This window comes from Pangasianodon hypophthalmus, chromosome 4, assembly GCF_027358585.1.
Source record: "Pangasianodon hypophthalmus isolate fPanHyp1 chromosome 4, fPanHyp1.pri, whole genome shotgun sequence".
Taxonomy (NCBI): Eukaryota; Metazoa; Chordata; class Actinopteri; order Siluriformes; family Pangasiidae; genus Pangasianodon; species Pangasianodon hypophthalmus.
In genome coordinates this window covers 17,570,764-17,586,509 of record NC_069713.1, presented here as the reverse complement: position 1 = coordinate 17,586,509, position 15,746 = coordinate 17,570,764, and the positions used below count along the sequence as shown (strand labels likewise).

Here is a 15,746-nt window from a genome sequence, read left to right as displayed (position 1 = left end):
AGTACAGGAAGGTCAGCCAGCGTGCACTGGGGGCAGGATGAGTTCACAGAACCACACTTCACACACACTTTCTCTTTTCTCTTTTGCTGCCTCCTCCCTCTTTTGCCCTCCATCCTTTTCGATTCTCTTCTGCTGTCTTGACAGCAGAAGAGAACGAGTAAAGACTACCATTTCAGTAATTAATTCATACAATTTCATTTGCACTTATTTTTACATTTGCTTCATCTACCAAGTGACCTCACTATTAAATAGTGTTCATTGTTCACTAATGAACAATGAACACTTGAAATGAAGGTTCACCCTGTAATTTTGACTAAAATTAATTCAGTTATTAACTATCTATACTCCGGTGCGTCTCCACCCAAGGCATCAGAAGCCCCTAAATATTTGAACCACACATCCATGACTCAAACATCTGATGTCACTCTCAGCTGGTGTCTGTTTATAATTATTCTTAATCCGATGATGGAGAAATAAAAAAGAAATGAGTTGGGGAGCATGGCTGTGGGGTTGGTAAGCTACAAGTCCCTCGTCCTTTATATTGCGGTGGCTTGCTAGTCAAATTCATCAAGGTGCATGATGCCCACAAAGAGGTTACAACTCTGCAACTCCAAAACACCAAAACCACCAACCCAAAACTCTAGAACTCTATGCACTGTGAGGTTTCAGTCTTATGGAAATCAACATCTCAAATAAGTAACTGGTTGTTACCATATACGTTTTTAAAGTCTAAACCAGTTGAGATTCAAACAATGAAACATTACTTTGCTGACGAAAGATAATGGCCTGTCAACTGACATGGTTCATCTAGGAAAGACTATATCTGCAAAACCTATCAATATTTATTGCAGGAACAGCATCACAATGCTAGCATGTATGGTCCGACATGAATTATGAGCTTCAATGTGTGTCTTCATGGAAACTCTACCCCGGGCCTGGGATCACAACCAATCATCCTGTCATCTTTGTACAAAAGCACAACATCCCCAACTATCCACTCCTGATATGTGGCTGTTTTGAAAGAGATGTTCTGCTGAAAGAGACATTTTGGAGGGATTCATTGCCCTGGTGTGTCATGATGTCTTCACTGCATGGTAGAGAGAGAGAGAGAAAAAGGACACTGTTCAGTACTCTAGAGAGAGCCAAACTAAAAAAGAATCAGTTGAGACTTCAGCATCCATCTTCACCACAAGAACACACACAGTGTGTCATCCTCATGGGGGTGAAGAGTACTCTGATGTAAAGAGAGATGTCAACCCCCTGCATGGTAGAATCTTTGCTCCCTCAGCGACTCCATACAAGCAGGGCAGCTCATCAGTCTGACCCCTGGAGACCTGTGACAGGACCTTAAACAGGCCTTTCACTGCCACACACTGGCAGGCCATTGAGAAAGAGCAGGGGCAACAGAGTTAAGCATGACACACTCTGGCCACTGAGAGGAAGCAAGACAGAACAATTACACTGTGACACCTGTCAGTGGCTTGTTTAGCTATCTATGGAGAAGTGGCAAGAGGACTGGAATTGCCCCACTTCCTTTTCTTACTCTACTTATCCTTTCTACTTTCAGCTGTAATTCTTTTATCACATCCCAACTTGATTTTTTTTGTGTATGCCAGTGAAAGTACAAGAAAACCTGAACTGCTCCATAAACATTGGAGCTCTACATAGATCTAGTTTCTGATTCTCATCCTTACACTTTGCGAATGTTTCTTGACGGCACCACAGAGTTGACATACAGAAGGTTTGGGTCTAGAGTATAATGAGAATAGCACAGGCCAGATGGTTTCATCCTCCATTATTCCTAAACTACACTCCTCTACTTTCCTCCGGTTTGTCTGACCCCAGCTACTGAACCCTACAGGTTCTGGGTTCAACAAATTCTGTGCTTGACCTACTTGTGACTCATATTCCATTAGAAACACAAACACATGCTCAACCCAAGATCCAGTCCATCCCGCTGACATCACTGCCAGAGAGGTAGTCATGCTACCCCTTTCTCACTTACTCTGTTTATCTTTTCCCCACTCCTTCTTCTTCTACCCAGCTCCTCAAGTTCAGGCAGAAATATTTTCATGCAGCTTACTTACTGAGCACAGAGACTCAAACTAAGATCACTTACTGCTGTTAAATGGCAAGTGTACAGTGTGTCATCACTATGATATATGATGGTACAAATTAGTTAGTGGAGGTTTCGGTCATCTGTGAAGCCTAAACACAATGTGACAAATACAAATTTCACAAGAAAAACAAGAATCAAATATTCCAACTAAGATGCAAAACATATGAACAGCTAACATGTTAGGTAAATAATGATGAATAAGAAGTGAAAATGTGTGGGTGGAAGAGTTAGGTAATGACTGCAAAAAACAGACATGTACAGAGCGATGCTTGGTTCAAGCAGACTGGCACTGCACTTGCTCTACTGGGAAATGTCTAACGCCAATCTGGGAAACTCCCACATTGTTGACCTTGCAGAAACGCAGAAATCTGTGTTTATAAATCTAGTTGTAAGTATTCCCAGAACTCAGTTTGGCTTTAATGCTTTCATTTTCTTTTAATAAAGTTCAATTCTGGTCAAACACTTTTTTTAAAACCAAGAATTATGGAGAGAGAGGGACAAAGAGAGGGAACAAAGCCGCAATATGGAGAGTTAAAGTTTTGTAATTTCAAGTTACAATGCAAAATATACTGCTAAAAATTCGGATATACTGGAAATAAGTCCCATTCCATGCTTTCGGAAGCAACTTTGCCCACCATTCTCCCTGATTAGCTGTAAGCCATGATAAATACTAGCAGTCAAACACATTCTGGTATGCTGCCTCTGTAGTTACTTAGCTTCCATTAGGCTCTACAGGTGTTTTTTTTTTTTTTTTTTTTTTAATCCCAGTCCCACTACGAAGGAATTCTAACCAATCCCACCCATATCAGCAATAAGTGAGCATGCCTGCAATAGAGTAAATCAGCACTTACTGAAGCAGAGCACTACACAAGCACCCAGTATTAACCCTAGCTTCATATCTGACCACTTGCTCCCCTGCATAAAAGTAAAAATTGCCCACTCCCGCCACTTATATGATAGGTCATGCAGGATCCCAGTCCTGGTGCATAACTCTACTCTGTGTGCAGGAGTGTGGAGAACAGAACAAAGTAGGTCATTTTCCCCCATTTTTCACCCCTTCTGTTGCACTGAAAAAGATAAATTCTACAGTTTTGGTGGCCAATTATGGTTTCAGGTCAGCTTCCAAGCTGGCGGCATATCATTAAGGATTCAAAAAGTTTAATAGCAGATCTGCCTTGTTTACTGAGAAAAAAAAAATCTTCAGATTCCCTTACATTCCTTGGCTGAAATTTGGAACCAGAAATCTGTGGAGAAAATCAAAAGCTCCAAACTGCTTGGTGTGCACATCATGGACAAGCTCACCTGGATCCTCAACACTTTAGCTAAGAAAGGCCATTCCATCCTAACCACTCTCTAAAAGGGGACAATAGAGAGTGTCCTGATCAGCTGTCTCACTGTCTGGTATGGGAACTGTACCGTTTCAGACAGCAAGAACCTAGAATGGATTGTGAGAACAGCTGAGATGATCATCAGGGTTTTGTATGCACCATTAATACCTCTTACCAAAAGCACTGCATCATCAAGGCCACTAGCTTGGTGGAAGAACCCCCTCACCCATCTCATGGATTGTTCACCCTCCCGCCATCTGGCTGAAGTTATCGGAGTGTGTGTGCCACCATTACCAAACTCTCCAATAGCTTCTTCCCTGAGGCAGTCAGACTACACACTGTTTCCCCCCAACTCCCACCTGGACTAATCAAAACACATTCCAACATGCACTATCATAAGACCTTCATTACACACCTCCACTTTAAACATTAAAGAGCATCACATGGACTGTATTATGCTGCTATGGTACAATTACACTCCCATCTTGCTGCTATTGGGACAGTTTTTCTAGTGTATCACCCCTACCCAGAAATGGTTCTCCAGCTAAATTGATGGATAGTGCACAGTGTAAATAACATTTTCTGCACTGGTTTTTATTCGTAATGTGCTGTGACTATACAACTGTACAGCTATGTTCACCACCTTCTCAGCTATGTCATATAATCCATCCAAATATTGTTCTGCGGTCCTGTCTAATTAGCATGCACTGTCCTTGTCTTTCTCTTAAACAGGTGACTAACTTTTGCACCTCCCATCCCTCAACCTGTCCCTGCCTTGCACTGTATTGGTGAACTCAAGTATTTAATCCTTTCACAGTGTCTAAATGTTATACAAAATCTCGTTTTTTATTTTGCACAAACCTTTGACAAAAAAGGTTTCAATCTCCAACAAGGTGTTGCTGAAAAACCATCAAAACCAGGTCAGGAAACTTACACATTACTCTGAAAATTACAGGCAACAGTCTCGTCTTTGACTATATGCTCTTACATTACTGACTAATCATAGCTGAATCATAGCTGGAGTTCAATAATAATGGCAGCGCACAAGAGAACAGAGAGAAATGTGATTAATGTCAGAAATTCTTTCTGGAATTGTAACATGAAGTTAAAAAAAATGCTCGGAAGTCATGCAAGACACTGAGAAAAAAGTGAAAAAAAATTACTGACTGTTTAGTTACAACTGATCATGCTAACAAAGTGCATATAAGTAATATAAATAATCTGGCTGAAGTCACAAGTAACCAAAACTGACACCAGTAATGGCACTAAATTAAGTTGCAAATATTGGTTTCTTGTAAGACCTGAGAAATCCTGAGCAGAACCAGTAAGAAGAGAAAAGCATTTTCCATTGGACATTTTAAACACATTCCAAGAATTCAAGGATAATGCCTGCGGACAGGCCACAAAAATGCACAGCAGCCTTCTGGCTCCAAAACTTAGGGTAAGAGGAACCGAATTTCCAACCCCCCATCTCCCTGTAAAACTGGCACATGAGGTGAGGGGGAGAAGATCCTAAGGTACACTCAAACCTAGCCTCTTTGGTTTGGCCATTTTCCCTCCCTCTAGCCTATACTAGAGAATTGTTAGCCAAAGATATTATTAATCTGACTAGGATATACCTGCCAAAGCACAGTGAACCAATACATAGCATTACCGAGGGCCTCCAGCTATAAATGTATACCAAAGGGTCTGAAACAGTTCATTGGCTCTAGACAGGTCTTGCCAACAAATTTCATATTACACAGCCATTTTAGCCAAGGTGCAATCATTTTATGATAAGTCACCCAAAACAAATGTTTGCCTCCAGTTTGCCTACAGTATGCTTTAAAAAGTCTTCATAGACTCTCATATCATCAAAAGCCCCTGCTGAATCTACACTCTACTGTAAGTCTCGGGAGGAATTTGGGCAGGGAGAAGATTGAGGGCAAATTATTATGATAGGCTTTGACCAAGGGTGTGCACAACGCCTGGGGGTAGGGGTGGTGATTTGTGCTGCCATGCCACAGAGTCCAGCAGGCCTCCCACACGCCAAGGCCGGCCAAGGGTTCCCACCACCACAAGACTCTCTGCCGCTAAATATAGCTGCACAACACTGAGCCGCAGCCAGCAGCACTGTTTACACTGCCCACTTCTGCTTTCTCACTCTGTCTGTCGGAAAAGACTGACTCTCATTATAGCAGTCACAGCTGTTTATTTCTACTTCACTTCTGCAGACAAAATGCAGCAGTCCAAGAATGCTAGGAAGGCTATGAGACAACTGAGGGAAACGACTGTCCTCTCCTAGTCTGAGATATTTTGTCCTTGCAACGTGAAGTCCCGTTAAGAATGTAGATCAATGCAAGAATACACATAAAATTGACTTTTTGAAGATCTTTTCTCATCTTTGTTCTACCTACTTTCTATCGGTCATCTTCAGTCCCATCAACATGTCAATATTTCTTCAATTGTCCTAATTATACCTCAATGTCTCCTGAAGTCTGGATGCTTCATTCTTTTTTCATATTTGCTTCTCTTCAGATTAAAGTATAAAGCAACACTCAAGATTCTCACCAAACCCCTCCCAGAGCTTCCGGACCTTTCTGTTGTCTGTCTCCAGAAAGATTGACCCACAGCCCCATCCCAGGACCCAGGAGTCTGTACACAAACGGGCCCTTCAGGTTGATTTATCGGGCATATTCATTGCCAGCCACACTGGGGGATGCCTGGGTCAACACACTGGTTCTGACACCACTGATCTCTACAACAGCTACAAAAAAGGGAGGGGGAACGGGTGGAACCAAAGGGGGTGTATAATCTAACTCCACCTCACTTTGAAATTATGATGAGAACACTGATAACCAGTGGCCCATCCAGAGAGCTGACTCATTAGAAGTGACCAAAATTCAACCATGTGTTTATATAAAATATAGTCATTTCACCTTATGTTCTTTTTCTCAGCAAACAATTTTGTCCCACATAGAAAAAAAAAAAAAAACAAAGCAAAACCACACACGCTCGTTCATGGTGAAGTCATGGTTTTAGGAGAAAAAAACTAAATGGAAAACAAGTGGCACTGCATCATGATGGCAGGCGGGACAAAACGGGATTGTTTTAGTGGAAGAAAGAGCTATCCGTCACTGTCTGTCAGCTCATTCATCCACTGCTCCATGAGCATCCAGCCCATCTGTCATCCCCTCTCAGCCTCTGACAGGTTGCTCAGGTTGGCTACTTTGGCTGCAAGGGAGGGGGTCCCGAATATGGAACCTCATACCCCCAGTGTTATTCTTTCCCATCCCCTCTAGACCCCTTAATTTGCCACCCACCACCACAACACATGCACAGACTATACACTCTTCTTCTTTTCCAGAGAAATGCCTTGTATAAACTACAGGAGTAAATTCAAAGATTTAGTATGGATAATGCACAGAAGGGCACAGGCACTGTGCACTTTTGGGTGAGACGTCATTTTAGCATTGCGAAATACTGGGTTCTGAAAGTACAGGGATGGTCTGATGTGCAATTCAGTGTTCAAGTATTAAAAGAGGCAACTGGGATAAGATGACCTGTGAAAAGCTGGCTTAGAGATACTCACCTTAAATTAAGCAAAAGAAAAGACGTTAATGCATTTCTTATCCAAATAGGACATATGAAAAGTTCTGTATGTATCATATGTCTTGGGATCGCAGATATGAATGTTTAAAAAAAAAAAAAAAAAAAAAAAAAAAAAAAGACACACATTGAGGGCAACTTCAGCAAAGAAACCTTCAAACAAAACCAGGACTGAGGTAGAGGTTTAGGGGGTTGGAACTGCTGGATAGGGAAAAAGAATAAGTGAAAGGAGGGGATGCTTAGGGGTAAACAGGAGAAAACAGAAGAAAGGGGGAAGGAAGAATGAAAGAAAAGAAAAAGGGGTGGAAAAAAAAACAAAGACCTACTTGTCTCAAGTCGATGAAGGCGAGCAGCAGAGTGTCCCCCTGGAAGCCAGGCACCGGGCCGGCCCTGGCAAACCCTGTGGGAAAGAGAGAAGGATAAAGAGAGCAGGGAATTCGCCATGGAGTTGGAGATTGGCAGACGGATGACAGCCAGGACAAGGGGAGGACAGGGGGAGGTTCAGTGGGGGCAGGGGAGGTGGATTGGAGGGGGGCTTTGGAGGTTCTGCGGGTGTTGATGGGGAGTGAGTGCTGGGTGGTTCGGGGCAGCCCCTGCCACAGAGACATGTCTCTGGGTCTGCCACTGGCTTTGTGAGATCCCTAAAAAAACCCTCATCATCAAACTCTCATTAATTCTCCCCCAGTGTTGATCTGACAAGTCAGAGAGTGGGGTGGAGTATGAGTGACAAGGGGTCTGCCTTTACCTCCGCAGCCTGAAACCCATGAGGCCGTTCTTCTGAACATGTGGTGCAGCACAGGGCAAAGGTGGGGACAAAACCTTGTGAAAAGGCAAGGGGGATTGTCGAAAGGTTTCAGGGGGTTGGATGTGAGGCCACCAGAGCGTTCTCTGCTTTGGCGGGAAACCCGTAAACAAGCAGCTTCGCCATTCTAGAAAACGGAACGTTTGACACACAGAGACAAAACAAGCTGAGCCTGGGAGAAAACCCTTTCTCCTCGCAACGCTGAGGGCTTTTTTCCCCTCTCACGCGGATTACATGCCTGCCATCTTTATTTCTGACCCCTGCACTATACATAAGGAACTTTGGGCAAATGGCAGCAAAGTAAATGTGATGCATGTCAGGCTACATCAAATCAAAAATACAAATACAAGACAAAAACAAACAAACAAACAACTTCAAAGCTTTATTCTTAATATCACAATACAAACTGGGCAAGCAAAGAGAAATGTATGGGCTTTCTCAAGGGCACATAAAAACACAAATGTCCCTCTGAGGACTCTAGCAACAGTGGAAGTTCCACTGTTGCATCATTTCCTCTACAGGCTTTTTATTTTGCATTTGATGCACTAACAGTAAACTGTGACCAGAACAGAATAAATGCAGGAAAAAGCCATTTTGCAGCATAGTTAATGAGCTTAATATTAAATTAGACCAAAACTGCATCAATGATCAATCCAGATCTCTAGACAATCACAATCACAACACTTGATTCAGAAAGAGGCACAGCACCCCTAGTGGGTCGCAGCAAGCCTTGCAACAAGACCTTAGCATCACTCTACTATAAACTGCCTTACCACAGCCTCTAAAATTCCTGCTACTCTCAAAAGTAACCCATTTGCCTCATCATTTCTCACACCGCTCTTTACAGCCATCACAGATAAATGTCACTGATGAGGGATTCCTCCAGACATATCCTCTGACTATTCCAGTGGTTACGTTATAGTAGTTATTTTTGTGCCTAGTTCCGCCTTATTTCCTCAAACCCTCTATTACCTCCAACCAACCTATCTCACATTTGCTCATCCACATAGACAGAAACTGAAAGTTGAGGCTAAGACACTTTCCACTCAAGTGGCATTTAGATTATAGCCCAAATTTGTGGTTTTGTAAAATGAAGGCAACAGTATTGCAAATTTTAAAGGGCTTTTAAAAAGTGACTGACATTGAGACAGTACTTATCAGTATGGTGGTAAAACAAAAAACTAAAATGCCTACAGATGGTGCAACTATGGCAGTTGATGTGGCAGTGTCATGGAGGAAGGTCATTTTGTCTCTCTGCCTATGATCTCTGGGTGATGGCATGCACGAGGCAGGATCATGGGAAATCCATTAACCAGACTGGGTCAGACGCTCAGAAGCGGTTTCAGCTGTGGTCACAAAGAAAGCTACTAGAAAAGATGGGCCAAGCTACACAACTCTATCATGAGCCAAAAATGCATTCTTTATTTTTTTCGTCTCAATTTACCCTAATTTGCCTTTGGGGAGTGTGGGATCAGTCTCTACCATATACAAGAGTGCCTGATATATAAAGACAAGAAGGTCATACTCACTCTCACACTCTTTGATGTCCACGTTGAACTGCTGGAGTGCTCCCATAGATACCTGCCTGACATCAGCTTCAAGTAGCAGCTGCAGCAAGGAGGTGGACAGATGTTTACACGCAGACATACATGCTGTCTGAGCAACCTTTCCCTGCACATACAGAGACACAAAAACAAAGAAAGTTCAGTGACAGGAAGATACTATGACTGGTACAAAATGGTACAAAAGTCCTGCAGAATTAAACTAATTTGAATTGCAGAAGAACAAAAGGCTGAAATGTATATGACTTGTTTTTTCAATTTCTATCTCCCTTGCAATCCCACCCAATGGGAGGACATCACCACACAACATCTGCTAGAAACCAAATGCAGGATACACACACCCATGCACACACTCAAATACAAGTGCAGAACTGATTTTAGTAGAATATACAATACTAAAACACACCAAAACATACAAAATACAGAGATATTAGCATAATAGTTATAACTGTAGGGAAAAAAAAAATTTAGCAAAATAAATACTTAATTTCAAATTTAGTAAACCATTTGTGTGCCTCTCTCTTACAAAGACATATAAAAACCTCAGATATGCCCTTGTCTGCTTTCCAATTCTTTTCTGAAGGAATCTGATATGTTCAGGATAGATCCAAAGCTTTTAATTTGATACTAAAGCTAAAAGAAAACACAAGAGTGGAGAACCTGGAATCTGTGGGATTTCTGACTAATAGGGTCAAAAATGAAAAACAAAACAGCACAATACTAGCTACCAGCAAAGCACATAGAAATAATTCCAAGGAGGTTCACATCAGAGTAAATCTACAAAGAAGACCCAAACAGAAAGAGACAGTCAGACAGAGAAGGAAAGAGAGAAAATCAAAATACAAGGCTGTAAATAGAACTGCCCAAATTTTCTAGAATTCCCATCCTGAGATGGCCATTGCTAAATTTTAAAGTTTTAGAATAAGTACTCTACTGAGACTCCAAGCTAGTATGGCATCCTATGTTTACAAAAAAACTTGAGTGCAGTTATTGGTTATTAATTAGGCTGGTTTTAACACCATATATTTCACCATATGCCTTTTGTATAAAATAGGCCCAAACAAAAATTTACTGTTCAGTGGAACAAAAAAAATTAAATGAAACCAGATAACCAAATTGAGAAAGCAGAAATAGAGAAAAATGAGCACAAGAGAGCAATGGCATTATTCTCCCCTGTCAAACAGAACACCACAACCAAATGTTGGTGAAGGTAAGCTCATGTATTCAGGAGAGAACAGTTAGATGAATGTGTTCAGCTGTTCATTTGAAAAAAAAAAAAAATGCAGTGTTCCAGTTGCCACCCAAAATCCTCTCCTGCTCTCCCCTACCTAATGCTGGTTGGTGCTAAAATTAGAAGCATTGACTTTAACCAATTACTGATTTGGCTGGCCTGCTGATTGCAGTAATTGATCTAACAGTGGGAGTAAAGGGAGCTAAGAGATACAGCTGGACCAAAGCCTAAATCTCGGGTGAGGAGACAGAGGAGTATGTCTGATAAATGGGAACTCTTAGGGGGACGCGAAAGAGGGAAGCAAGACTTGGTTTTGGTAAGATGCCTTTAACTGGGAGTCATTGGGTAAGTGTAAATAGTAATGAGATGAACTGCAAACTATTAACGACATGAAACTGAAACCTGTGTATAAAGGCTGAATTTAAGTGTGGACTAACGGTACATTTAATACAAATACAACCAATAATAACGCATATTAACGTAAATACGAATTTTCATGTAGGAAGACATATAATTTTTACCAAATATTGTGCAGCTGGCATCCCCACAACACTTCCACCAGCAGCTGATCAGCCTCTTGCCATCATGAGAGACTTCTGGCCCACTCTTGCCCACTTTGACTTCATGTACTTTGGCTTCTGACTAGAAACTGCTCATTTCTGTTCCTACCATGGCATCTCACTATTTGTTCCCAGGTACTAAATCAAATCAACCTAAAACTTTGGTTTGGTGTTGGTTGTAATGTTAAAGTGCTTCCAGTTTAATAATTATGTAATTTTCAAAAATTTGGAAATTTTGAAAAAAAAAAAATGTATTTCTAAAACTGTAAACTGTAATTCATGATACAGTACTGCAAAAGACATGGCTAGTTTCTTTGTTCCAGGCTTTTTGCTTCTGGCCTTGAAATTAGCTTCACCACCAGCCAGAACAAAACTTTTCAATAAAAGTCTCAAGACATACACAGTTTCTATAAAGAGAATGGGTTCTGGTGTATTATTGCTGCAGTTATAACTGCAGTTCATCCCACTGGCAGTAAAAATGAGAAATTACAAACTGCTTCTTTAAGTATCAGTCTTATACTGGCTTGCATATGTTTTGGCAAAAGGACTGCACATGTCCACATGCATATGTACCAACACATTGACAGGAGGAACATTTTAATCCTGATCTTCCTCTCATGAGAAGCTGATTATATTTGTGAACATAATCAGAATTATGATTTAACACACACATAAACTTTCCCACAAAAGATTACACACATGTTTATTTGACCAACCAAATCCTACAAAACACGTAAGCAAAGAATTGGGTGAAACCAAGGGCAAGAAGAGACAACAGCTAAGAAGAAAATAAAGTTGAAAAAAAGCATAGCCTTGTATTAATGCTTTTGCATGTAGATGCCAGTGAATCCAGTTGATCAATGTTAAGTGATCGGTTACATTTAGCAACCTTTTCAACTCAACATCAGTAGTTTGTTTACAGGTAAAACAGTTGTAGTCAATCACTCATAATTAATCAAACACCCCACTGATCGTCAGTTTGTTACATACCTCTTTTTCAGACACGTACTCAGTCATGATGTGGTCTAACCCAGTCAGCCTTTAATCAGGTTAAAGCACTTTCAAGCCTAACTAGGCGATTACAGATGATTAGGGTGCCTGTGCGGCACTACAGTGATTAAAAAATAAACACGCTTGTTTTCCGGCCGCTCGTCTCTGCATTCTTAATAGCTATAATAAATCATGTAAGCCAAAGGAAGAGTGGCTGTTTGTTGTTTCTTTTCCTCATTGCGAAATGAAAACCCCACGATTACCTGTCTCCTGCCGAGGCCATTACAATCACTCACAAGTGTGGCTCATCCGGTCTGATTGGAGCAAAAGGCTTTATTGATTTGGTATGGTTAACATTTGTGTACAGATTTTGCATGAGAGAGAGTAATAACGGAACCCTAATGTGGAAATATCATGCCCACCCAGTTTTGAAGGAAAGTGGGTTAAACGATAACGAAGAGGAGAAAAAAGTCAGCACCATTAGTGTGTCAGTGTGTACCATTTTAGCGTGGCGATGTGTTCTGTGGAGTAGGATTTAACAAATGTGTTCCTACAGCTGGCCAAATCTGTTTACTTCTTAAGTCTGATTACAAAGTACAAGCGACCAAATCTGATTTGTTTATTTGGACTGTAGTTACGTTCGCCTCGCATAGCTACATTACACAGGCATGCAGACAATGATTAGTGTGAGGCAGGGGAAAATTCATGAGTTAGTTTGCTACCAACAGGGAAATTTTACAGTAGATGTGTCTTATACCTAAGGGCAGCATCCAGTAATGGTTTGTAATGTATCTGACACAGACAACAACAAACAAAACGAAAGAGTTTTAAACAAAGATAGAGGACAAGCCATGTGTTCGCTACTCCAAGCCCAGGTACTCTGCTCCCCGACCTACCATAATGATGATTTGTGTCTATGTTACAGCAGATCTTTCAAGTCCTGCAAGTCACGAGGTGGGGCCTCTATGGATCGGACTTGTTTGTCCAGCACAGCCCACAGATGCTCATTCCTGAACAATTTTTGCAGTGTTGCATGGTGCATTATCCTGCTGAAAGGGGCCACTGCCATTAGAGAATACTGTTGCCATAAATGGGTGTACTTGGTCTGCAACAAAGTAAAATCCATGTTAATGCCAGGATCCAAGGTTTCCCAGGAGAACATAGCGCAGGGCATCACACTTCTTCTGCCGGCTTGCCGTCTTCCCATAGTGCATCCTGGTGCCATCTCTTCCTCAGGTAAGCGACACACACGCACCCGGCTGTCCACATGATGTAAAAGAAAATGTCAGTCATCGGACCAGACCACCTTCTTCCATTGTCCATGGTCCAATGCTCACATGCCCACTGTATGTGCTTTCAGTGGTGGACAGGGGTCAGCATGGGCACTCTGAGCAGTCTGCAACTACACAACCCCATACGCAGCAAGCTGCAATGCACTGTGTTCTGACAACTTCCTATCATAGCCAGAATTAACTTTTACAGCAATTTGTGCTAAAGTAGCTCTTCTGTAGGATCGGACCAGACAGATTGGCCTTTGCTTCCCATGCACAGCAATGAGCCTTGGGTGCCTATGACCCTGTCGCCAGTTCACCGGATGTCCTTCCTTGGACCACTTTTGGTATGTACTAACCACTGCATACCGGGAACACCCCACAAGACCTGCCGTTTTGGAGATATTCTGACCCAGTCATCTAGCCCTCACAATTTGATCCTAGTCAGTTGCTCAGATCTTACACTTGCCCATTTTTCCTGCTTCCAACACTTCAACTTCAAGAACTGACTGTTTACTTGCTGCCTAAAATATCCTACCCATTTATATCTCATGTTCATTACAAAATAAGAATATAAGGATGCAGGGTAATCTCTCAATTCCTAGGCTCCTTCTTCACCTGTACACCATTTACATAAATGCTTCACTGACAGTATGGATAACCCTGAATCACAAACAGATATTTTAAATGACACAATGCAAATGACTGATGAGGAGAATTGTGTGTATCTGTACCAAATATGATATATGTGTACCTTCAGTCACGCTGTGTGAGAACTGTGGAGCATGCGTCCTTGATGCACACACATGTGGGAATATGTTCTTACACACACGCAGAGCTAAACAGATCGAGTAAGAGCTGTATAGGGTAAAGTGGGACCCTGCATTTCCTGAGACCTGACCTGTTCATAGAACTGTTTTTGTGCATGCATGCATGCGTGTGTGTGTGTGTGTGTGTGTGTGTGAGTGTGTGTGTGTGAGTGTGAGTGTGTGTGTGTACACATCTGTTCTGTTTTGTTTTGGGCTCTGTTTCACAGGGTCAAGCTTAAAAAGGTACACCCCTCTCACAGTAGCACAGTTGTTTTACAGTTCAGGGTAGAGGCATGTTAAAAATTAGCTTAAGACATTGAGAGGGAGAGAGAATGAAAGAGAAAGGAGAGGGTGAGCGAGAGGTAGCCAGATTGCTTAATTAAAGAAGGACTCATCAAAGCCCTCATTAAAAAGCACTTAGCGGCACACGGCTGTGAAAATAAACACACCACAGAGAACATATTAGTGGAGTACAGTATTAGAGACAAGAGAGACACAGAAATAATAAAGGACATAAAACAGGAAGGGGCCTGAATTTAAGGAAAGTAAAAGATAAAGATGTTTAAAGATTTTAACATGAGAGTAAAATTACAGAGGTGCTGGCTAAGGATGTACTGAAATTTCAATTTGATTCAATTCATTTTTTTTTTAATTTGTATAGCACTATAAAAAAATAAATTAAATCAAAATAAATTGTAAGTCTGAATTTATCCTAGTGAGCAAGCTAGAGGCGATGGTGGCAAGAAAAATCTCCCTGAGATGTTATGAGGAAGAAACCTTGAGAGGAACCAGATTCAAAAGGGAACCCATCCTCATCTGGGTGATAATGGATAGTACAATTTCCACCAATATTTTTTCACCTAAATATGCATCAAATTATGAAAAATTAATTCAGAATGATAATAGAAATAGTGAAAGTGGTCTCCTGAATCGTTCATCACCAGAACCTTGTTCAGTGCTACAAGATCCATGTGATAGATATAGTTTCAAACAGCTCGAACCAAAAAACAGAAGGGCTAGTAGTTGGCATTTGTCAAAGTTACATGGAATTGTTATTTACATCACTACTGATGTCAATTAATTGTCAAAAACAACTTTTACAACACATTCATATTTCATATGTTCCTGACTCTCATAAATCACTGTTTACAAAAAGGAAACATACACAAGAACTATGAATTAATTCCATCCCAGCATTCATTACACTTCCCATAGTGAATAAAGTTCCAACAGTGTTCCAACACATTTCTTTCTGTGAACGCTTTCAGTTTACACGACAAAAAAAAAAAACCCACACACTGCTCTGGTGGTCTCCCACATTACACATACACACACTAACACTTCTGCAGTGACATTATCACCATCATAACCTCAACCAACCTTTACTGGCAGCTTGTGCCCCACTGTGCATGCACATGTGGACATTCATTTGTATATCTGAATCTCAGTGTATATTTGTACACACCCTCAAACAGACATTAAAAAG

The 15,746-nt window shown here is 41.3% G+C and overlaps 1 protein-coding gene across 2 annotated transcripts in view; it reads right to left on the bottom strand.

Annotated features, from left to right (window-relative positions):
* exoc6b (exocyst complex component 6B) overlaps positions 1-15,746 on the bottom strand; it is a 96,585-nt gene that overhangs the window by 15,321 nt on the left and 65,518 nt on the right. For both annotated transcript variants that reach the window (XM_053233174.1, XM_026936432.3), the window contains 2 exons: positions 9,367-9,508; positions 7,362-7,435 (listed from right to left, as the gene is read on the bottom strand). In XM_053233174.1, the coding sequence (XP_053089149.1) occupies positions 7,362-7,435; positions 9,367-9,508 (216 nt within the window). The remainder of the gene's footprint in view (positions 1-7,361; positions 7,436-9,366; positions 9,509-15,746) is intronic.